This window comes from Cyprinodon tularosa, unplaced genomic scaffold, assembly GCF_016077235.1.
Source record: "Cyprinodon tularosa strain WSP-4 unplaced genomic scaffold, ASM1607723v1 ctg652, whole genome shotgun sequence".
In the NCBI taxonomy this organism is placed as follows: domain Eukaryota; kingdom Metazoa; phylum Chordata; class Actinopteri; order Cyprinodontiformes; family Cyprinodontidae; genus Cyprinodon; species Cyprinodon tularosa.
In genome coordinates, this window is record NW_024039399.1 from 248465 (window position 1) to 272500 (window position 24036).

A 24036-nucleotide genomic window follows, 5' to 3' on the forward strand; every position below is an offset into this window, starting at 1 on the left:
GTATTTCTGCAACATTTAATTTCCTTTTTGGAGTAAGTATTTTTGAACTAGATCTTTGATAATTTGAATAAAAAATTCCTGTTTTTATGTGTGGTTTTGAAACCATAAAAGTTGAAATTGTTTTTGTATGTGGTATGGCTTTGATAATAATTGAACTTTATTGATCTCACACTGGAGAAATTTAATGTCACTTAAAACATGCAGGCCTAATCATGTATGCTTACGTCTTCTTAGGCTGTGTGATGTCATACTGACCAGACTGTGTTAAGGCTGCTATATTAAACACAGCTCATGTTGTTGTAGCAAACAGTTGTTCGTATCCCAGCTGGGGGGGAATGGGCTGCCACTGTGGGTCTTTAGGAAAGACCCTTCCCGCTAATGCCTGCTTTGGGGAGTTGCGGCCCAGTGGTTAGGGCATTGCGCTTGGAATCCTAAGGGTCTAAGTTCAAGCCCCACTCCCAGGGACTGCCACTCTGGGTCTCTAAGCAAGACCCATTAAAGCCGCACAATGGCAGCCCACTGCTCCCCAAGGTGATGGGTTAAATGCAGGGAGTTCATTTCATTGATCTATACAATGTTAGTTTCTGCAAGCTCTTTACTGCTTTAATTTTTTCACTGTTTTATAGCAGCCATTTACGGAAATCAAATAATTTTATTTCACATTAATGTTCACTCAGCACCCCATCTTGACCTTGCAACTTTATCAAAAAAGAAAAAAACTCAAATATCAAATGGTGACAAGTATTAAGACCCTTTGAGCACTTGTGTAACTCACATGCTTTCTATTTCTTCTGATCCTATTTGAGATGGTTCTGCTCCTTCATTGGAGTCCAGCTGTTTTAAACTGGTTGGACTTTATTAGGAAAGGCACACAGCTGTCTATATAAGACCTTACAGCTCAAAGTGCATCTCAGAGCAAAGAGATCATGAGGTCGAAGGGACTGTTCAAGGAGCTCAGAGACAGATTTGGCAAAGGTTACAAAATAATTTCTGCAGCACTCAAGCACTCCATAATCCTTAAATGGAATAAGTTTGGGACGACTAGACTTTCTAGACCACCGATCCTGTCAAACTACAATCTGGGGAGAAGAGCCTTGGTGAAGAACCCAAAGATCACTGACTGAGCTCCAGATATGCTGGATGGAGATGGGAGAAAGTTCCATAAAGTCAACTATCACTGCAGCCCTCAACAAGTGGGGGCTTTATGGCAGAGTGGCTCGACTGAAGTTCTCCTCAGTGCAAGACATACGGTAGATTGCATGGAGTTTGCTAAACAAAAAAAACACATGAAGGACTCCCAGGCTCTGAGAGAAGATTCTGATGAGGAAAAGATTGAACTTTTTGGTGTCAATTCTAAGAGGTGTGGAGGAAACCAGGCACTGCTCATCACCTGCCCAATGCAATCCCATCAGTGAAACGTGATCGCAGCATCATGATATGGGTGTGTTTTTTTCAGCTGCAGGGAAAGGTTGACTGGTTGCAATTAAAGCAAAGATGGAAAATACAGAAGAAAACCTCTTCCACAGTGCTCAGAACCTCAGACTGGGCCAATGGTTCACCTTCAAACAAGGAACAACTTGGACCATTCTTGACTGGCCCAGCCACAGGCCTTACCTAAACCCAATTGAGCATCTCTGGAGATCCCAAAAATGGCTGTCCACCAACCGGACAGAACTGGAGAGGATCTGCAAGGAAGAATTGCAGAGGATCCCAAAATCCAGTCATTCCCGAAAGGACTCATGACTGTACTAGCTTAAAAGGCTGCTTCTACTCAATGTTGAGCAAAGGGTGGGAATACTTATGATCATTTGATATTTTAGTTTTTCCTTAATAAATTTGTAAAAATTTCTACATTTGTTTTTCTGTCAAGACGGGGTGCCGAGTGTACATTAATGAGAAATAAAATGTTATTGATTTTTAAAAAATGGCTGCAATGAAAGAAAGTGTGGAAAATCTAAAGGGCTCTGAGTTATTTCCATACCGGCTGTATTGCAAAGGTCTGCGCAGATGTACAAGAATTTTTTGTGCACTATAGTGAAGGAACTACAGTGACAAATGAGATTTTACAGAATTTTAATTAAAAGAACCTCAGACATTTAACAAAACACTTATTATAAGGAAGCTGAAACATCCGTTGAGGCTGAGAGAAGATGAGCTAAACTATCATTGTAGTAACGCATTGCAGTAGCATATCAAAGTAACAACCACTTTATTACAAAAAATAAAAACAAATATTTGGCCCAGTAAAACCTTCACTGCTTGTTAGCGGAAACGTTTGGAGAAGTTGGGCGACTCCGGGACTGTGAGGGGAACTTCGCTCTTCTTCACAGCAACTCGTCTGTAGCGTCTGATGGGCTGAGCTTTGTGGACCTGAAGAGAAGATGCAAAGCTGTCAAACAGGAGCTGAACATCACCAATCATGACACATTCTAATGATTTGTTAGCATAAAAACATTTAACATATAACAAAGGTGTTCAACTCCACTGGTTTGACCTGAAAAGCCAGGAAAGGCTACACTGGGACCATAATCCTGTGAACTGACTGCCCCGGTGGTTAGGTGGACTATTACAGTGAAAAACAACTTTCTCACTCAAAGCAAAGCCACTTTGCAAGAAAAAGATCAGAGCATCCAGAGAGTCAGACTTCAAAATGCACAACCATCCATATTTGGACACATTTTCAATTGACGTCTACATTAATTTATTATATTGATTTATTGCCTAGACCTAATGGTATTCAGAACACTTTATGGTTTAAGCGATATAAGTCTGAATGCTTCAACAGGCTTTAATCCCAAAACTTCCCGATTCAGGGTTTCAGAATAGAAACAGAATCTCCTGGAGCTCTGTCTTCATCAAGTATAGGAGGTAAATTCAATACAGTTTATTTCTATAGTGCCAATTCATAACACACGTCATCTCAAGGCACTTTACAGTCAAAGGGATTCAAAGTTTTCTATCTAAGGAAAACCAGTTGATTGCATCGACTCAATGACTGGAATGCAATCCCTCACTGCAGCTGCTCTGGAGTTCATAACATTTAGGGTCCTTTCAGGCAGCATAAAAACGAATCCAAACTGGACTTCACCTGTTCTTGCCGCAGCCTGGCGATCTCCTCCCTTTCCCTCTGCTCCTCCTCTAGTCTCTGCTCAGCCTCCATGCGCGCCCTTAGAGCCTCCTTCTCAGCGATCAGGCGCTCATACTCCTGCCACTCTTGGGCTCTGCGCTCCGTAGCCAATGCAAAGGGCTCCACCACTGTAGAAGAATTAATGTCTTCTCAGGAGGTGTCCAGAGGAATGATGGTGAGACAACAAAAATAAAGTGAGTGACACTACTGAAGAGTGCTTCAGCCTCAGTAAAGAGGGAGCACTCTTCAGAACATGTGATCAGGGTGCCTATACATTTCCTTACAAGTTAATTTTTTGCAAAAGGAAGACAATCAAATGGCAGCAACTTCTGGGATATTTAGACCACTGCCTATATTCCCAGTTTGCCCCAAACAGCATGGTAACACTATAGGATAGATTGCCTTCTAGTCTCACCCATTATCGTCCGGTTCTCCTTTTTGGGTCGGAACGGTTCTTTGTGAACGACCGTGTTGGGCCTGGCTTTGAATACGGCTGCCTCCTCCTGTTGTTTCTGCTCCTCCTTCAACTGTAGGACACAAGAGTCACCCATTAGACTCTATTCAGAATACTAAGAGGAACCAAATCAACCTTCTTACAGATAAAATATACTCAATGGCCTTAAGGAGGCCACTGTTTTTTTAAAGAGCAATTTAGACAGTTTCCATGCCAACGTTAAGCCTTCCCCAGTTTTGTCATTTACACCTAACCAGTCTTCTGGCCTCTATGGGATGAAACATGGCTACTGCAGTACATTTTGGCAATAGTAAAAACTTTACTTTTTTGTACAGGTCCTCATCGCAGCCCCAGGTTGTGGTTTACTGGTGGGTTTGATAACAGGGAGCAGTGTAATCCAAGATGGCGTGCTAGTTTCCTTCTCCCTCGCCACTAACTGCAACTAATGATTATTTTGCAAATCTGTTGGTTATTTTCTTCTACCAATCAATTAATAACTGGATAGCCAAAGCTTCCTTAAAGAACTTAAATGTTCATATATTATAAAGTTTCTAAACTCCTGTTTAGAATTACTCCAATAATCAATTAATTTGATGAATCATTTCAGCCCTAGTTTAGCCCCTATAGTGAATCCTGTCCTACCATCTGCTCCCACTGCCTGTGCCTCGCTGCCCCTCGCTCATCAATCTGGAGTCTGAAGGGTTCAGGTTTGGTCGGTTCAGGCTTCTTCTTCTCAGGAAGGACCACTGTGTTGAAGTCTGGGAGTGGCTGAGCCTTGAACTGTGGCACCTGGAAGCAGACGGGTGGAGAAAATGAGCTGCTAGGACTCAGAAGTGTGACACTTGTGGATTACTGGAAGCCCACCTCTTCATTCTGCAGCTCCGCCAGCCTTTTCTCCTTTAGAGCCTGTCTTTCTTTGTCCCTCTGCTCAAATGAGAAAGGACACACCTCCACATGGTGGCTCTCAGGGAGCTGAGGCTGGAATGGAATGCCAAAGTGGGGAACTGAGACAGCTTTGACCGGTGAAGGTGGTTTCTCCTGAGCAACAAAATGAGAAAAGTCATGGAAGTTAAAGTACCGTCTGTCAATGAGGAGAACCAAACAAGGAGATAGCTCCCTACCTCCTCAACTTTACGTTCCATACGAACTCTGTTCTTCAGGGCGAATGCAGGAGATTCTGGTACAGTTGGATACATCACTTTCTTCTCTGGTAAGCCCTGCCAACAGGAAAACATCTAGTTTAGTTCCCACTCTAGGACAACATGAAGCCATCATAGAAATGTTAAACAGGATCAAGCTCTGAATAAAACTGTGATAGGACTCACCACCACGCCATCCAGGACCTTTTTAGGCAGAGGCTTTGCTTTAAAACTGTTGGGCTTCTCACCATCCTGCGGCTTCTTGTGGACCTGTCTTTCCTGGAGCCGCTTCTCTATCTCCAACTCAAAGCCTTCAGGTACAGTGGGCTCCTTCACAGGGGGCTTCTTCAGCTCCTCAGCACCTTCTAGGATCTTTTTGTTGAGCTCTAAGGCTTTGATTCTAAACCTATGAACACATCAAGTCAACATGAAGCACCGCCAGAATTCCCTTAAATAAGCTTCATTCAGCAAAATGTCCTTACTTCTGGATTTTTTCCAGCTCCTCTGCTTCCAGCTCTGCACTGCTCTTCACAGTAGTAGGTCGGCTTCTCTGACGGGTCATCAGCTGGGGCGAGTGGGGCTGTGTGATATGCAGGTGCTGACTCTTCACCTGAGAAGGCCCTGGAATATTTCCAGGAGAGAGTTGGAAAATTACTGACACCGCTTTCGACAAAAGACTGGATGCAAGAAATAGTCTTTGGCTGCCAGGGCTGCAGGGCACACAGGGGCTGCCTTGTCGGTTTGAATCCCATCCATTGATAAAGAATGCATGCTCCTTTACTTAATGTCGGTCACTGGGAAGGCATCTTTTGTTTGCCAAGCGGCTGAAAACTCTCCTGTGTAAATAAATTTCTTTTAAAAGGCCCAAACCGAAGAGGTAAGCCAATTATGTGAAGAACTCGTTTCTAACTGAACCTATACCACTAATACTAAGACTTTTTCTTCCGGGTGGCCTGTACAGCACCTTTTACATGCATCACTGTTACAATGCACCAGCTAATGATGGCATTCATTCCTCTGCAGCCTGCAGTCTGAAATCCACTTACAATAGAAGGGTGTATCTTCATACATCAGAAAAACTACACTAAAAAAGAACCTCAGCTAAACCTGTAATCAGAGCAGGGATGATGATGATGATCTAAAATAAGACTGGCTGTGACAAAAAAAAATTGGGGAACGAAGAGAAGAAAATAAAAGTCCTCTAGCATTAGCTCTCAACATGCAGTCTGGTTCAGATTTGGTAGGAAAAGTCCATCACAGTGCAGATGCCTTTCATTCATTCATTTAAAATGAGAACATGCATTTTATTTAAAAGTGATAGTTCCAGAAACACCGATGTGTTGCACATGTCAAGCTCCAACAGCAAAACGCTGAAGGTGTGCTTATAGTTTTATGAAAGGCGCTTGAACGATACAGGAGCTGTTATGAACTGACTGAGGCACTAAACTGTTAAAGCAACGCATCTGCAAAAAAAAAAAAAATAAATTTATATTTATATATATATATATATTTATTTATTTATTTTGAAGTTTGTCATAAAAAATAAATATGGAGCAGCATCGAGAGGCTTCAGCCAAGTGGGACCATTTTGATTTCATACATTTTCTCAGTTATTATTCACCTTTTCTGAATCGAAAGTGATTTTGACTCTTAGTTTGCTGCTCTTACTGTAGTCATTTCAAATTAATTCTAATCCACAAACATCCTTATTCACATGTTCACTTAAATTTTCAGATTTGTGTATTGCATCTAAAGATTTTTTTTCTCAATTCAAACGAAGATATGAAACAATACATTACAGCTGATTTGACGACCTTCTGATTTGAGACACGTTTTCTGTAGAGTCTAGTTGACACACATGGATCGATAGCAAGCCGGTTAATCACCAATTTATTCAAGTCAGGATGTCCAGACGTTTCCAGAGGTGTTCTGCAACTTTAAACTGAGTCTTTTCTTCAGATCACCTGACTCCAACTATCTGATTAAGGTGTGTGGAGTAAGTGATACATCTGAAGTTTGGAAAACAATTCCATCTTTGACAGGAACACTCAGGGTTTATACAGGAATAAATAACTAAAATTTAATGCTCTTAGAAATAATTTTAGTGCTACCAACATGTACCCGTCGACAGGCTGCAGCCATGTATCGAATTCCTCGTTTACCAACCACTTTTGTTGAAATTCGCTTGAATTTGTTTGAAATATGTCTGACAAAATTGTTTTTATAAATTTTTTTCAAATAAAGCATTTTAAATGCCACAATAAATACATTTAATGAACTTTAATGGCAATTAAGGCCTCACTATAAAAAATAATAATTCAATGACTTTTAATGACCCATGGAAACCCTGAACACTGATGAAGACCGAGGGCGTTTCTCAATATGCGTTCTCGTGTGCTCGTGGTACGTCATCAGCCTCAGCTGGAGTACTGTTCCAATTCTCGAGAACGCCAGATCGAGAACGCATCAAATCCCCGGATGTTGTTCTCACCCCGCCCTCTTTATCGAGCATGCATCAGAGCAGACTTGTGCGTTCTTCAGACTGACCGCTTCCCCAGAATGCCCCGCGGCCGCAGCTTGATTCCAGACAGCGCTCACAGTGTTAAGTTAAACATTCCCTTTTCTGCTGCTGTTGTTCTTCAAAAGTACGTTTTGAAATCGTTTGAGGCGATAACATTATACATTGAAGCCTCCCTGTGTGGCCTGTTTACAGAGTTAGTGCGAAATAAAAAAAAAAAAGTCCGACGTTGAGCGGACCAGAGTGACCAGCAGACCTCCGAGGGTAACCGCAGCCAGGGCTAAATTTACCCCGTCTGTAGTGCACTTCTCTCGGTCTAGTTATGTGTGAACTACTGCTCGTTCTGATGGTGGTTTTTTGCGGTTTGGTAATTTTTTTAGTTTTTTAAGCTTTAGAAATTAAAAATATTGTTTTCAAAATGTTTTGTGTAGGGAATAAATAGTTTTGACTGTTAAAGAAATGCTAAAGAACGTTGCATGTGGTGACGTCACGAGTACGCTTCTGTTCCAATACATATACGTGCTTGTGTGCCCGCGTTCTCGTCAAGTCCGATCTTCCTGCGTTCTCGCCAAGAACGAACTTCAAGGGAAAGCCAGTACGTACTCGCGTTCTCGTGAATTGAGAAACGCCCCATGTTTTCAACACCAACACGGCAACCAGAACATTTCTGCTCCAAGCTTCAGCACATTTAATCACAAACTAGAAACAATCCTAAAGTTATGCCAAGCTGTGTTGTGCATCAGCCTCACCTCTCTCTTGAGTTTTGCGGCTGCACATGTGGTAGCGGGTGGGGGTCCTCTTCTCAAACTGCTCTATCTGCTGAGCCATAGGAACGTAATTCCCAGGCTCCTCCTTCCTATTCTTGTGGCCTGAAGACAGGTTAAATGGTTTGGGTACCGTGGCTCCTTTTCTGGCCTTCATCTTAGAACAAGAAACAAAAAGATTAAAATAGTTTAAATCTTAGCATAGTCTGATATATCAGCCTGTAGCTTCAAACAAACCAACTGAGGAACTTTCATTAGTTATTGAGGAGCTTTTTAACATGAACTACAGTGATCAGAAATGTCCTGAACAGCCAGGTCATTATTTAGCTTGAGCCACAGCTGGTTGATGTGGGAGTGACTTACGGGGGATGTGGGCCGGCGTAGCTGATGTACGAAGTCCACCTCCTTGTGCGACGTGCCTGATGAGGCAGGTGCTTTAATGCGGGAGTCTGTGTTGAAGTGGAAGTCCTTAGGCACGGTTGTAGACAGAGCGATTTTCTTTGGTGGTGGTTCTATAAAGAGACAAGAGTTTAATATTTCCCCAGCAGTTGCTGTCAGCAGCAGCACAGTTGTTTTTTTACTCACTGCCAGCAAGAGCAGCTTTGTAGCTGGCCTCGTTTTTCTTGCGATGCAGGGTCACCTCCCTCTGAAGGCTTCTGATGTGCTCCAACTCCAGCTCTTCAGATTTGCTCAACCTGGGAAGAAAAATGCCCCATTTACTCTACCCTGTTGAAACTGTGCTAAGATTGATCCGAAACACGATAATGGAGAGAACTATTGGGTGTAAATGTTAAGGAACTTAACCGGACCACGCCAGACACAACCAAACCGCGCTAACATGGTACCAATTCATGTGTGATCATGAAATTTCAGACATCCATAAAAATACTAGCTTCCCTACCGTGACATACGATTTCCAGTGATTAGTAGTTAGTCTGCTTAGTAGTGTGATGAACCTCAACGTCTTTTGTTCCTTCTTAGGTCTGTAAGCCCTGATTACACTATAGTTTGTCTTATTAACTTCCCAAAAGTCGAATCTGTCAAGTAAATTCACCAAAGGCTGCCTTCTTCGCTTGACTCTCCGCAAACTTCCTGAAAGTTTTGGGCGCCGCCATGTTGACTTGCTTGTTTCCCTCTACAGATCAGTAGTACCGTGGATAGTCACTTGGTCTTAAAGGAATAGTACACCCAAAACATGATTAGCCTTCATTTTCTACTCACCCCCATGCTGAACAACACTCTGGAGTACTTTTTTGATATCTCAAATGCATCTGGAGATCTGGGAGGCTTCTTGCTGTCTGCTGACATTCAAATAATGGAGGTCTATGGCGCCCGAGACAGAAAGGTCCATAAAAGTCCACAAAAAAACGTGTCAATATTCCTACATACTGCTCGTCCAATGTATTCCAAGTGTCCTGAGTGGGTAGCATCCATAATTTACTCGAAACGAAGTCATTTAGAATGTTTTTAGAGCATAAACAGTAGTGTATAGGATTTCCTGAAAGCGTGCACCTGCGCGATCACGAGCCTACGGAAGCCGGCTAATCATGTTTTGGGTGTACTATTCCTTTAAGGAACTGAGCGCAGCATGGATCGATTTTCAGAGGGCAGTGTAAATGGGGCTAAAGTGAATACTATTCACTGGAACCAGTTAGATATTCTGAACAGGCTCTCTGAAGCCTTTACAGCAATGTCTGTGTTTTCCATCTCAAATTTTCAAACACTGAAGAGGTTCAATAATTATTTTAATTATTAAATGGATCTTTATTTGATACTCATGTAATGAAGACGTCATGAATTAATTTAATACTTTGAAAATGGAAATCATCGTCACCACAAGAGAGTCATGACTTTGATTTGTAAGGTGACCTTGTAGGTGACAAATGTTTAGCAAAGAAATGCTATTTGAAAAGCATTTATTTCTAAACTCTTCCCTCATGAGGCGTTCAAAGCCCGTTCCAGCAGGACAGGGCCCAGGAGACGCTGGTGGGTCTATGTCTCTGGGTTCCCCCAGCAGAGCTGTAGGTCGTGTCTGCAAAGAGGGAAAGTCTGGAGGCTCTGCTGAAGCTTCTGGCCCCCCGTGACCCGGATGAAGCAGAAGACGAGACATTTCTTGACATGATTTTACTACATACCGGTATTAAAATATTCTTTACGTTCCAAAACTTCATTGATCAAGACTTCAGAAAAATTTCCAACGTTATTACAATTATGACATTATCAGAATTAAAGGGTAGAACTAAGTGGCATATTCCAAAATATGAGCGTCATGGATGGGGGTCGATATCCAGTTATTGTGACTTTAGCTGAGATTAGAGCCAATTCTCTATCGGATGCAGTGAGTCTTTTCATCAAGTCCACAGAAATTAAAAAGGTGTGTGTGTAATCAACAAATACCAAAAGGCAAGTGGACGGATGCTGCTCTCTGGTTTCAGACTCACCCTTGTTGTGTGGAGGGGGCTTTTTGAGTCATCTTTGAACTCAGCCTCTCACTCCTACGAAAACTGGCTCTGCAAGGCAGTTGGCCAGTTTTGGATTTTGGAGCAACAGGATTCCTAGAACAATTAGAAATCAAGAATAAAACCTAAGAACTTTGAGGTCTAGTGAGTCAGCTTGATTTCAGTCATTTACTTACCCTTTTGATTTCTTGAACGGAGGAGCAGGAGAAGTACAAGTCATCTCTTTACGCTTTGAAACCCTAAGATATAAAATACAATTTTGTAAGTTTTATTACCGTTTACAGTTAAGTCCTTTCACTAGTGATTGGTTAATAAAGGCATCTTATAGGGTTTCCACACATTGCTAAACTGTATTGATACACTGTTGATACTGTCTCACAGAATACTGACACCTGCTGGACATTTAAAGACACTACATGCAGCTTGACAGACTAAACTGAATTGATTTCATGACCTAATACAATGATATAACTTAAATCATTGTAAGTTATATTGTATTTCATATCTACGTTTAAACTGAAAATATGTTTGATATTTTTAAATGCAGCCAACAAATCTAAACATATATCATAACATAAAAATTTTTAGGGGAAAATGTGAATGAGGATGCTTGTGAACTAGGTTTTTAAATCGTAATTTGAAAACAATAAGTACAGTAAAAACAGTAAATAAACTAAAAGTCAATTTGAAATGAACTTTAATTCAGATAAGCTGAGTGATAACCGAGAGGAAAAGGATGACACAATGACAAAATTTAAAATGCAATTCTCTTAATGGGACCAAATTAAACAGGAATAAACATAAATGTCTAAAAGTTTTATAGAGATGTGGTTTATTGCCAATATACAGTATTCAGTGACTGGTTAAAATGTTCTCTTTCACCTTCCTGTCCAAATGTTGTTGGATCCATCGCTACCTTTCACATTAAATCTAAGACAAATCGAATAATCATTTCATAAAATCTAGTGAATACTGTACCTGCCAGGCTGTGTAGGGTGTTCATTAGCGTGGCTTCTCTTTGACCTGATAGATTTCTGAGGTTCACCCCATGAGGTGACAATATTTGATGGGGGATCACTGGTTTGGCTGTGACCTAAAACAGAGTGATCAGTCCACATGAGTCTCAGAGAGGTTATTATTTATTACTAAGAGATAAAAGTATAACCCTGTATTCAGAAACATAGACACACTAACCAGATTCCACATCTTCCTCTGCTTGGTTCTCATACGCCTCAGAAGGAGCAGTCTCCATTAACTGCTGCTCTGATCTGGCAGGGCTAGCATCTGCTCCCTTAGCTTGTTTTTCTGTAGAAAAAATAAAAAAGTTAACACAGTGATGTCATGGTTTCCTAATACTTTTATCTTTCAGGAGAAGCAAATTAAAACTGGAAGAATTATAACCACTGCTTTTACACAACGTTTTCTGTAAAGGGTTTTTCTTTACCTAGAGAAATAATTTCCATTCATACAAAAACTTATCACCAAGTCATTTAATGTCCTTTTCTCAGTTCAATAATCCATGCAGTTTAACAGTCCTGCAATTTAGCTCGGCTCAAACAGGAAGTGGCCAATTTTAAAAACAAAAGGACGAGAAATAAAAGGAAAAAGGGTTTAGTAAACTAAACCCAGACGTTTGATTAGGCCAAATATTAGAAACTTACCAAACCACTGATCGTCGGTTTCTGCGTCTAAAAGCTCGATGAAGTCAACATGGGATGGGGCGTCGAAGTCATAGACCCCAGAAGCATCCACAGAGTCATTGTCGGCCATTATAACGAATCAGCTTCAACAGCTAGTCTAAAACAAATGCAAAAAATTTCAATCCTTTTCGATATGCCCAATATTGAAAATGAAATCGGTATAACTTGGTCAATAACAAAAGTGGTTCTAAACGCCTTAACCTCCCCCTTCGGTTACCAAAGGAAAAGTAGAAGACATTCAAAAACGACAAAAATGCAACTCAAATTACCGCCTAAAGCTAACTCCACCGTTCAAGTAACGCATAGCTGGGCTAGAATATCCTTAAAAATAGCAAATCTGTGGAACAGAATGTACCTATTGCCGAACCTGAACACACCGCGCTCCTCCGCTGACCCACAGTGTTGATTTGTTCCCCAATAACTAAAAGCACAGCGACCGTTGTAGGGCTCAACGTTAACGTTTAAAAAGACTGCTCTACTTTGAACCGGCCAATGGCTGCCCGCGTAGCCATCAACTCGACACTTATTTGCTAATACAAACACGTGATACGTAGCGTAGCGTTTGATGGGTCTGCCCATAGACGACAATAATAATAATAGAGCCCGAGGAATCTTTTATAGAAATCGGTTTGATAAGAGAATATTACTTGTAATCCAATTATTAAATCCAAATGGCCATTTATTTTCTTATTCTGACTCTATGTTACTTTTCCAATTTCCTGTTACCCCTAAAGAATATGCTGTTGTGTTTGACGCAATCCGTCATCAAAGCTTTTATCATCTTTCCCTACACATCAAATTCACTCAATTGTGTAAAATGTATTTAACATTTTTTAAAATATAAATTGGAAGTGGACTTGGTTGCTCCTTAAAAATACTTAATAAACAACAAAATAAGAGAAATTTCTTATAAAATTATTCATAATGTTTATCCTGTTAATGCATTTTTGATAAAGAGATATAAATGGGATTTGGACCCAATGTGTACTTTTTGTAAAAATAATGAAGAAAAGCTTATTCATCTTTTTTGGGATTGTAATTGTTAATGGGATTGTAGCTTTGCCTCGTCTGTTCCTGTTTGGCTGTGACGTCATCCTGGAAAAAAACATCAGCTGTGCTGCTTCTATCAACACCCTTGTTAATAGATGTTGGAGATCGGCCTGTTTTCCAGTGTGGTCCTGTTTCTCTGACCGTGACTGAGTGGATGTGCTCTCTTCGTCCTCTGGCATGGGAGCTGCCTTGGAGCTCGTCTGCCTGGCTGTGTGTTTCCTGGACGGGGCCGCCTTTTACAGCTGCTTTTTGTATCTCTGCTTCTGTCTCCTTGAACCCCAGTCGGCCTCGGCAGATGGCCGCTCACACTGAGCCTGGTTCTGCTGGAGGTTTCTTCCTGTTAAAAGGGAGTTTTTCCTCTCCACTGTCGCTACAAGCATGCTTAGTGTGGGGGATTGTATTTGAGTCAATGAGTCAATGCAATCAACTGGTTTTCCTTAGATAGAAAACTTTGTATCAATTTGACTGTATGATCTGGTTGAACTGTAAAGTGCCTTGAGATGACATGTGTTGTGAATTTGGCGCTATATAAATAAACTGAATTGAATTGAATTGAATTAATTATACAAAAATATTTTGGAGAGATATGTCACTTTTTTTTCATCAAAGAAATCTCCATATTACTTTAACAGATAAGGATGTTTTGTTTGGGATGGAGAAATGTGAACATGTAAAAACATAATTCTTATATGTTGTTAATTTTTTTTTTATTATTTATGGTAAATATCTTATACACACCTCCAAATATTTACAACAAAAACCTAATTTCCAGATTTTATTATCTTCTATTAATATCTATATAGAATCCTTAGAATTCAGTTCAAATGCTAAAGCCATTAAAATCATAACTGCCCTTAAAGATTTGCAACCCTCGAGCACAGATTTGATTTTGACATTGTAAAATTGCTCTGTTTTATAAAGCACTTTGATGTTGTATCTGTTTGTAATTAATAATGTTCTATAGTGTTCTTGTATGTTCTTTTCTTTGCAATAAAAAAAAAAACAAAATAAAAAAATAATAGAGCCCGAGGCACAGACCGGCACACAAGGCCAAACAGAATATAGATATTTTCAATATTTAATCAAGGCAAAAAAAATAAAAATAAATAAACAAATAAATTATATATATGTATATATATATATATATATATATATATATATATATATATATATATATATATATATATATATATATATATATATATATATATATATATATATATATTATACCACTTTTTGTTTGTATGAAAAAATTTTTTTATTCCTTTATTTTTCATTAGGAACAAGTTCTTATTTACAATGACAAGTGAAGTAACCACTTAGGAAAATGGAGGTAGGGCTCAAATAAATACCATACATTAATAATACATATATAAAATACAATTTAAAACACAACAGAAAACCCAAACACAACTATGTAGAGAGGCAGCTGCAAGTATCTGTGAACAAGGATGATATAATTGTTTTGAAGTATGAAATTGACATTAGTCTATCTAGTTCAAGAATATTTTGCAGAGCATATTATTTTGCAGAGTGGAAAGAAATAAGATCAAAAGTAGTGCTGATTTTGGGAATAAGTAACTGTAGATGAAGTGACAGGTGTTGTAAGTGACAGGCTTTGGCTGCAGCAGGTGACCTAAAGAAGGTAGTTACGGCCGAGAAGGGTCTTGTAAATAAAGATGAACTAGTTAATTTTGTGAAGGGAGGGCCAGTTGACAGATGAATACAGCACGCAGTGGTGTGAAAGAAAGTGGTGTGAATGAAAGGATCAAGCTGTTAGGTTTAAGGCTGAACACTTTACCTACATGTTAAGGACAAGGGAAGACAGGAAAAAGCTCCTGTTGAGAAAGGAGGAAAAGAAGCAGGCTAATCTTAACTCAGATTTCAGTTTTGGTAGTTGAAATAATTTTTTCCTTCTTAGGAATGGCTGTCTCAAAATCAGCAGGAATTCCAAGAATTTAAGCTGTTTGTTTCTGCTAAAACTCGATCAGAGAGCTGAAGCTGAACTAGAACGCTGCTGCCTCACTAAAACTAAGAAAGTGGAGCACATTACCCAACCTATAAGGTCCTACAATTGGCTTTTTATAGCTCAGGTTATAGACTTTGAAATACTTTATTAGTACCTTATAACTAAATGGCTTAGCTCCAAAACACATCCATTGTCAGTGAATCAACCACCCAGACGTCTTAGGACTTCTGCCATAAATCTACTTTGTATACCTAGAAGTAGAACCAACCATGGAAAAGCAGTGTTTAGATCTCACTAATCTGAAATAAACATAAAGAAAAGTGTCAAAACACTAAAAATCTAAGTTGCTTGAAGTTAAGATTAAAAATTTTCTTGTTTAGTGCGGCTTTTGACAGTGCTATCTAAATATAACTAGCTAGGTTTTCAGACCGATATTCTCTTTTTCTATCATTTTATCTTGTTTTCACCAATATTCTCTTTAATTATTTATGTTGCTTCTATGCCACTTCAATGTGCTTTTCTTTTTTTCTCATGTACAGCATTTTGAATTGTCTTGCTACTGAAATGCGCTATCCCTTCCCGCTATAATCGCAACCCCCATCCCTTTACAGGGGAACAGAAGACCTCGCTTATTCAGCCAGGCCAACAATTCCCTTTAACGACAGAGACAGAAGTTAAAGGTAAGACCTCCTCTGCTTTGACAGTCATAGCGTCCTTCACCCCTTTATCTTTCTTAAACCTCAAGGGTAATATTTCTGTTAGACATGAAAAACCCTGACACTGAGCAGTCAGTGGAGTTGGCCTTAGGTTCCTTTTTCCAAACACCTAAATAGCAACCTGACTTGTCTATGGAGACAAGTCAGCAAGGTCTAGTGATGATGGCCCAAAAAAACGTGCAGGGTTAGGAGTGCAGGACACCAAATGAGGAATCATTGCACCAGCAACTTAAAAACATGTGTACAGAAGATTGCAGCAATGCATAATATCTGCAGGGCAGATTATATCTCAATGTGATGAATAACAGCACAACTGACATGTGACCATTGCATGTAAACATGATAATTGAGTTATTGTGTTAATGAATCAACTTGGCCATATGATGGAGTCGAACTGTGCCACATCAAGGGACTTTAGAGGTTAGCAATCAGTCATTGTAGTATGAAATATCCTATATCTGGCAACATTGCACAAGATGAAGAGTTTGGTAAATTAGTTATTTGACCATAAAGTTTATATCAGTTGGTCATTCTGGGTCATATTAAATAGATTTGTTTAATTATTCTGATTCTCCTAAACCATGATAAGATATTAAGCAGCATTTTGCTTTTTTTATTAAATAACTCGCATTTAATCTAATCTAATCTAATCTAATCTAATCTAATCTAATCTAATCTAATCTAATCTAATTCAATTCAATTCAGTTTATTTATATAGCGCCAAATTCACAACACATGTCATCTCAAGGCACTTTACAGTTCAACCAGATCATACAGTCAAATTGATACAAAGTTTTCTATCTAAGGAAAACCAGTTGATTGCATTGACTCATTGACTCAAATACAATCCCCCACACTAATCTAATCTAATCTAATCTAATCTAATCTAATCTAATCTAATCTAATCTAATCTAATCTAATCTAATCTAATCTAATCTAATCTAATCTAATCTAATCTAGATTTAGTTCAATGTAAGACTAACCTGAACGTTTAGATCTAGTTTGCACTCCAGTATACCACAAACTGCTGTGATTTACAATGTCAGTACAACACTTTAAGGCTTCCAGATGTTAATCTCAAATAGTAAAATCTACCCTCAGTTTTAGTACGGAAGCGAAAAGGTTTGAGTGTAAAAATAATATAAATGTCGTTTGGATAGAGGAAAAACTTGCTGCTGCGAATTAGTGCTCATGATTGGTAAATACACCTGTCACTTCAGATTTCCTTGTGTGCCATTGGTTCGGGGTCCAGGTTATGGGCGGGGCATTTCATTACGCAGTCACCGGGGCGGGACTGTTGTGTCCAACAGGAAAACTACAGAAAGGCGAGTATCTCACCTAAAACCATCGAATTCTTCATAATTAACAGATCAGAAACGCTCTTCGCCCAGACTCGTTGTATATCGGGTCATTATCTGGTCTCAGATGCGTTTAAGTTTGCTTGTTTTCGCTTCAGGAAAAGGTCAACATCCCACGAACAACTATTCAAAGTTAACAGGCTAACACAGTTAGCTTCTTGTGATTGCCTGACACTTCCGTAAAGAGCATATTTCAGAAATATTAACAAAAGTTTTAGTCGGATTCAGGTTTGTTAAAACTTTTCACTTTAATGGAAGCTGTAAGTTCATCTTGTCCTTTTAAATAGAGACAATACAATAGAGAAGCATCGATTAAAAGAGCGATTGATTCGTTTTTGTTGCGCCAAACGGCTTAATTGGTCAATATTAAAAACTGGTTAATTATGTTTGCAAAAAATTATAACTACAGCTCGATTGTCAAACCTATTAGAGCTCATATATCCAGTAGGCCTAACAGAGAAACTGCCATTGACTTGAATTGGCTTTACATTCACAGAGTAATTTTCAGAATTATATAAATTTCCACCAGCTTAACTTATTTTTTAAGGAAAACGTGTTTGTAAATTGTCTTTAGACTTTGTTTTCGTGCAGTTGAAATTCCTTTTTCACATATTAGTAGCAGCCATGATTGCTGCATTTTACTTCAAATATATATTTCTAATGTCATAGATCTGATGATTTTGTGTTCCCCCTTTAGCCATAGAAAACCTGTGGCTCTTTTAAGTACTTTAAGTTTCTCCTGGTTTTCTAAAATTATGGATCTCTCAAATCCTCATTTTCTATGAATTCCCCCCCCCCCCCCCCCCCCCCCTTAGTTAGAGATTTCCAAAGGCTTGCATGGTAACAATATCAGAAAATGAATTAAATTATATCAAGATTGTGGCTGTAGGTCAATTCATTTAGTTTATTTATATGCTTCTAATTCATAACACATGTCATCTCAAGGCACTTTATAGTTCACCAGATCATACCGTCAAACTGTTTCAAATTTTTCTATCTAAGGAAAACCAGTTGATTGCATGGTCTCATTAACTTGAAGGCGATCCCTCACACTAAGCATGCCTGCAGCGACAGTTGAGAGGAAAAATTCCCTGTCAAACTTCAGGAACTAGTTGCTCTGTAAAAACAGGAACAACTATTGTATAAAAAGCTTAACTTCTGGAGTAATCTATGTAGATCAGTCTACACTGAAAACCAAAGGTCAGAGGCGTAATTGAAGGAATATCTTTACAACTGGAAATAGAGGATGTTCTGCCTTTAAACAGCAATACATTCAGGTTAAATTCCATTTTTGTTAAGTCAATATAGTTAAACCATAAGTTTAGGCAAAAATATTTTTTTCAGATCCTCGATTATGCAAAATAGGTTTTTGTTTGTTTTTACTCATCAGGTCAATTGAACTTGTTTTTTTTTTTAACCCTGACCCTTGAGCCTGGTTTATGCTCAGAAACTAGGTCGTCTGCGTGTGTGTTGCAGTTAAAGCAGATATGCCCACACCCACAAACCTAGCTAGTTTGTGATTGGCCCTCTTACGTTGTGGCGTGGAATAACAGAGCGCAGACCACGCTTCAAAATTGGACTTAAATCAAAAATATCTGCGACAAGCTAACTGCGACACACTGCTGCGGGAGTATACAGAGCCCTTTATGGTAGTTATGTTTCAGTCAAAGGAATGTGTCTTCTATGTACCTTTTTTAACTTTGGTGGGGATGATACTCTTGGTAGTAATAACCATCTTTAAATCCCTGTCTTACAGATGGCGGCAATCAGAAAGAAACTGGTGATAGTAGGTGATGGAGCTTGTGGGAAGACATGTCTCCTCATAGTGTTCAGCAAAGATCAGTTCCCTGAAGTCTACGTTCCCACTGTGTTTGAGAACTATGTTGCAGATATTGAGGTCGATGGTAAACAGGTGAGCTCCTTTTTTCCAGATGTGGTAGAATTTTTCTGTGTTATTTTTCAAAATACTTGATTAATCCCAAAAGGAAACTAGAAGTTGCTGTATCTTATATCCTTTTCTTCTAAGAGTTATTGTAGTGTTTGGCCTTAATTGGAGGCAAGTTCTATGTTGCACATCAAATAGAATAGACTTCAACTTCATTGTCATTACACTGTCACAAGTACAAAGCAACAAAATGGGCTCTCTGTATCTAACCCATCCCCCTGGGGAGCAGTGGGCTAACAATGTGCGGCACCCGGGGAGCAGTGTGGGGTTAAAGGAATAGTACACCCAAAACATGATTAGCCTTCATTTTCTACTCACCCCCATGCTGAACAACACTCTGGAGTACTTTTTTGATATCTCAAATGCATCTGGAGATCTGGGAGGCTTCTTGCTGTCTGCTGACATTCAAATAATGGAGGTCTATGGCGCCCGAGGTAGAAAGGTCCATAAAAGTCCACAAAAAACGTGTCAATATTCCTCCATACTGCTCGTCCAATGTATTCCAAGTGTCCTGAGTGGGTAGCATCCAGAATTTACTCGAAACGAAGTCATTTAGAATGTTTTTAGAGCATAAACAGTAGTGTATAGGATTTCCTGAAAGCGCGCACATGCGCGTTCGCGACGCTACGGACGCCGGCAGACCAAACCAGCGCATTCAGTTCGGCAAAGAACTCATGCTCTTCCTCAACACTGAAGTCCTGAGACATTTTTCTTTCGTTGTTTCTTTCTTTGCACAGGTAAACAGCACATTTCTTCTTCTACGCTTGCATTATTGGCAGAGCAGACGCTGAATGCGCACTTTCATCTGGTTTGGTCTGCCGCCTTCCGTAGCGTCGTGAACGCGCATGTGCGCGCTTTCAGGAAATCCTATACACTACTGTTTATGCTCTAAAAACATTCTAAATGACTTCGTTTCGAGTAAATTCTGGATGCTACCCACTCAGGACACTTGGAATACATTGGACGAGCAGTATGGAGGAATATTGACACGTTTTTTGTGGAGTTTTATAGACCTTTCTGTCTCGGGCACCATAGACCTCCATTATTTGAATGTCAGCAGACAGCAAGAAGCCTCCCAGATCTCCAGATGCATTTGAGATATCAAAAAAGTACTCCAGAGTGTTGTTCAGCATGGGGGTGAGTAGAAAATGAAGGCTAATCATGTTTTGGGTGTACTATTCCTTTAAGGGGACCCACAGTGGCAGTCTGTGGGAGTGGGGCTCGAACTCAGAACCTCTAGTACCCAGGTGCAATGCCCTAACCACCAGCATATCCTGTCCAGAGATATTTATACTTTACCATCTTCTCCTCCGGTGATGGAAATCATGTTTTTTTTCCCCATTTTCTCATGTTTCTAGAAATCTGCAATCTGCACTGACTGCTGGCTCATCTGAGTATTTCTGCAGATGACAGGAATCTAAATTGTACTTGAAGTCTCAGGTCATGCTGTAGATGTACTTTGCATTTGCATCCCATTCTGTAGCCTAAAAACAAAGCTGTGACTATCTCCTCACACTTCTCTTCATTATTGGTTATCTCTGAGCAAGGCATTTATATGCCAAGCAGAAAAGAACAAGGGTTTGATCTGATTTGCTAAGAGGAGGTCTTGCATAGTGTCATTTGCATAAAACAAATCCAGCATTTGTTTCCTCTGGTAGAACGGCTGAAAATCTCTGAAAACATTTGAAGTGTAACAGAGAGTGGGGCAAGGTTAAAATCTCCACACATTGCCAAAACACAATAGGGTGTCATATTTGGGGCTTAACAAGAACTAAGGTGATGACATCACAGGCAGTGTTGGCAACAGCAGATGGTGGAATATAAGCAGCTGTCAAAATATCCTATCCACCCTCCTGTTTTACTAAAAATTCACCCAGCCTCATATCTTCTAAATACGACGGAGTATCAGGGCCAGGATAGAGATTTCTTTTTCTTTTATTTCTAGAAAAAGGTCGTAATATAATGAAAATAAAGTAATAGAATTTAAAGAGTAAAGTTGCAACGAGAATAAAGTGATAAAATTACGAGAATAAAGTTGTATTTTATGACAACTCTTTTATGAAACATTTTCTTCCCTAAAATGAGGAATGTCGAGCATCTTGTGAAGTTATACTTTGGCATCAGTTTGACAAATAAGGAAATATTTAGTCTTTTAGCACCAGCATCAAATTGGGCAGTATGTGAAAGTGGACTCAGGTTGCTGTTTGGTGGAGCTGGTCGGCTGTCATCTGCTGTTTGGTAGGGGTGTATATAATAATTGTTTTCTATCGATGCATCGATTCCAACAGCCGACGATCTGATGCATCGACACGTCTGCAAGAGCATCGATTTATATTTATATTTATTCATTTGCTCCTGGATGTAAATCAGACTCCTGTGCTGCGTGGCGCTAAACCTATTCTGCCCTCCTACCTCGCTTCCTTTAGCCACAACCCTCTTTCCGCTTGCACACACACTCGCGTAAACATAGAAACATTGTTACTTCTCAGGGAATGAGTTTTTCATAGGCCTAGGTGGAGGATCGCTCTGCTACTTTTGTTATTTGTTTTTGTTTCTCAATTAAAAGACATAACTATATTACAGCTTTCATTGATTTATTTCAAATTTGAAACATTGTCTAGCCTGTAAGGTAAACAAAAAAACAATCGGATCTAATCGTATCGTAGTGTATTCATGAATAATCGAAAATAATCGAATCGTTGGGTCAGGAAATTGATACTGAATGGAATTGCCATGATGGGTGTGAATTACACCCCTACTGGTCGGAGCTCGAAGCTTTCTTTCTGAAACGGTTTGTGGTATGATGACTTCATTCTCGTTATTTTTCAACTTTATTTACTTCTAATTTTATGACAATTTCCCACATTTGACTTGGACAGATTATGAAAAGGTGAAAACCGACCGGCACGATCCAGAAAGCAAAGCCAAACTTAACGAGTGCAGCATCTCAAACCAGATCAGATCCAGGATGTTCATATGACTATATTAAAATTAAATGAGATCTTGGTCTAAAGAAAAGAAAAACGCAGCAATAAATACAGTGGAATGGTTTCTATGCTGACTGAGGCAGAAAGGGAAATTTATCCAAGTTTTTCTTTCTTTTTATTCATAAAAAGGGGAGCAATATGCTGCACTTACCTGGTCTGTCTGCCCCTCGTTATTTTTGTTTTTGTTTGGCTCAAAGAGGATCACTACTTTACTAAATCAGATTTTTCTCCTGAAGTTATTTTTTTTAAGGAGATTGATAAACTGCGCTCTTTGTCCCTTTTTGTTTTTGCGACAAAGGTCACTATTCTGGGTCTTGCTATGAAGAAGCGGCAAGAAAAACAACAACCATGGTGGACAATGATGCGGAGAGCAATATTTATGTTTACCAGACTTAAAAAGATTGTTTTTTTTGGTTGGGAAAGATCGGTAGATGCGCTCCGTCACTACCATCCATGTTTACTTCTGTAAACACAGAGCACGCTGACCTGTGACGTCATTGCGTCCTTTACTGCGGATGCGGGACACTTGCTTTGTTTGTCTGCTGTTCACACAGGAGATCACATACCAGTCACATATATTTGGAAATGTGAACGGCAACGCAAAAAAATCGGATTTCACAAAAAAATCGGAATTGAGCATCAAGGCCTGCAGTGTGAACATAGCCAAAGTGTTCAAAAGACTCTTAAGTAGTTTAACTTTAATGTCGAGAACTACTCTTTGTATTTTGTTTTTTGTTTAGCGTTAATTTTGTCCCATAGAGCACACTGTAGTTAGGGCAGTGATGACGTCATTGTCGTAACCAGTGTTGTTGATATCTGCTGGAGAAGTTCGGTAGCTGAAACGGAAACCAAACACCATTACCCAGATAAACCGTAACACACATGTACAATTGAATCAGGATCTGTAATACAGTTTGGAATACAGAACAGTTAAAGGGGTCCTGGCTTGTCTCTTCATTATTTTATCTGCCGAACCTTATCCTAACGTCGGGTCCTGAGTTTAATCCTGGCCTAAGTGGTGTTCTGGCCAACACTCTAGAACTCCAGAACACCGTTTAAGCACAGTTGGTGTTTATTGCTGCAGTGATAAACACCAACTGTGCCTTCCAATCTTTCAACCCTAGAGCAAAATCACCTACACAAAGTTTTCTATCTAAGAAAAACCAGACGTCTGCTGCGACTCATTGAAGCAAAGGCAATCCCTCACACTAAGCATGCTTGTAGCGACAGTGGAGAGGAAAAACTCCCGGAAGAAACTTCTAGAACCAGGCTCAGTGTGAGCGGCCGACTTGGGTTCAAGGAGACAGAAGCAGAGGATGAAGCGATTAGAACAAATCCATGGCATATTGGATGGCTTATGTTTCCTCCTTTTATTGGCCAGCTACACTGGTTGATGCTTCCATGAAAAGTTTGCTCACATTCACCTCTGTTTATCAGTATATATATATCCGTAGGCAGCAGTGACTTTGGATGGGTTGTCGGTTCAACCTCAGACTTTCAGTATCATTGTGTACTTGAGCAAGACACTTCACCCGCATTGCCTACTGATGGTGGTCAGCGGGCCTGGTGGCGATAGTGTACGACAGCCTTGCTTCTGTCAGTGAGCTCCTGGGCAGCTGTGGCTACAGTGTAGCTTGCCACCAATAGTGTGTGAATGACTGAATGTAGTGTAAAGCGCTTGGATCAAGTCCTCTGACTTGAAAAAGTGTTATATAAGTACAGGCCATTTTCCATATATTGGACTTTTCTCTTTACCGTTTGGCTTTGTTCGTACACCCTTAAACCCAACTATACTCAGCCATGTTGGTTCTTTTACGTGGAATGGAGCTGTGACGGGTCTGTATGCTACC

The 24036-nt window shown here is 39.7% G+C and overlaps 2 protein-coding genes across 4 annotated transcripts in view; one reads left to right on the forward strand and one right to left on the reverse strand.

Annotated features, from left to right (window-relative positions):
- Positions 1 to 2056: 2056 nt before the first annotated feature.
- tpx2 (TPX2 microtubule nucleation factor) lies at positions 2057 to 12660 on the reverse strand. Of its 3 annotated transcripts, none has more exons than XM_038308990.1 (17): positions 12529 to 12660; positions 12123 to 12258; positions 11656 to 11766; positions 11440 to 11554; positions 10638 to 10700; positions 10444 to 10557; positions 8588 to 8697; positions 8366 to 8514; positions 7988 to 8159; positions 5203 to 5341; positions 4907 to 5126; positions 4703 to 4798; positions 4446 to 4619; positions 4224 to 4370; positions 3543 to 3654; positions 3089 to 3273; positions 2057 to 2370 (listed from the first exon to the last, which is right to left on the reverse strand). In XM_038308990.1, the coding sequence occupies exons 2-17, from the start codon at positions 12229 to 12231 to the stop codon at positions 2263 to 2265; spliced, it is 2124 nt and encodes a 707-aa protein (XP_038164918.1). In that variant the 5' UTR covers positions 12232 to 12258; positions 12529 to 12660; the 3' UTR covers positions 2057 to 2262. The 3 variants fall into 3 exon arrangements, with proteins under 3 accessions (XP_038164918.1, XP_038164919.1, XP_038164917.1); XM_038308991.1 differs by having other exon boundaries at positions 3089 to 3255; positions 12517 to 12650; XM_038308989.1 differs by having other exon boundaries at positions 12517 to 12650.
- Positions 12661 to 17164: 4504 nt separating this feature from the next.
- LOC119799189 (rho-related GTP-binding protein RhoA-C) overlaps positions 17165 to 24036 on the forward strand; it is a 15124-nt gene continuing 8252 nt past the window's right edge. The window contains exons 1-2 of the mRNA XM_038308992.1: positions 17165 to 17221; positions 19011 to 19166. Coding sequence (XP_038164920.1) covers positions 19011 to 19166 — 156 coding nt within the window. The 5' untranslated portion in view covers positions 17165 to 17221. The remainder of the gene's footprint in view (positions 17222 to 19010; positions 19167 to 24036) is intronic.

Coding starts and splice junctions, on each gene's coding strand:
- tpx2 (XM_038308990.1), bottom strand. CDS start 12,231: ATGGCCGACAATGACTCTGTGGATGCTTCTGGGGTCTATGACTTCGAC. Junction 10,558..10,637: donor CCGTTCAAGAAATCAAAAGG/GTAAGTAAATGA, acceptor TAATTGTTCTAG/GAATCCTGTTGCTCCAAAAT. Junction 4,620..4,702: donor TGGAACGTAAAGTTGAGGAG/GTAGGGAGCTAT, acceptor TTTGTTGCTCAG/GAGAAACCACCTTCACCGGT.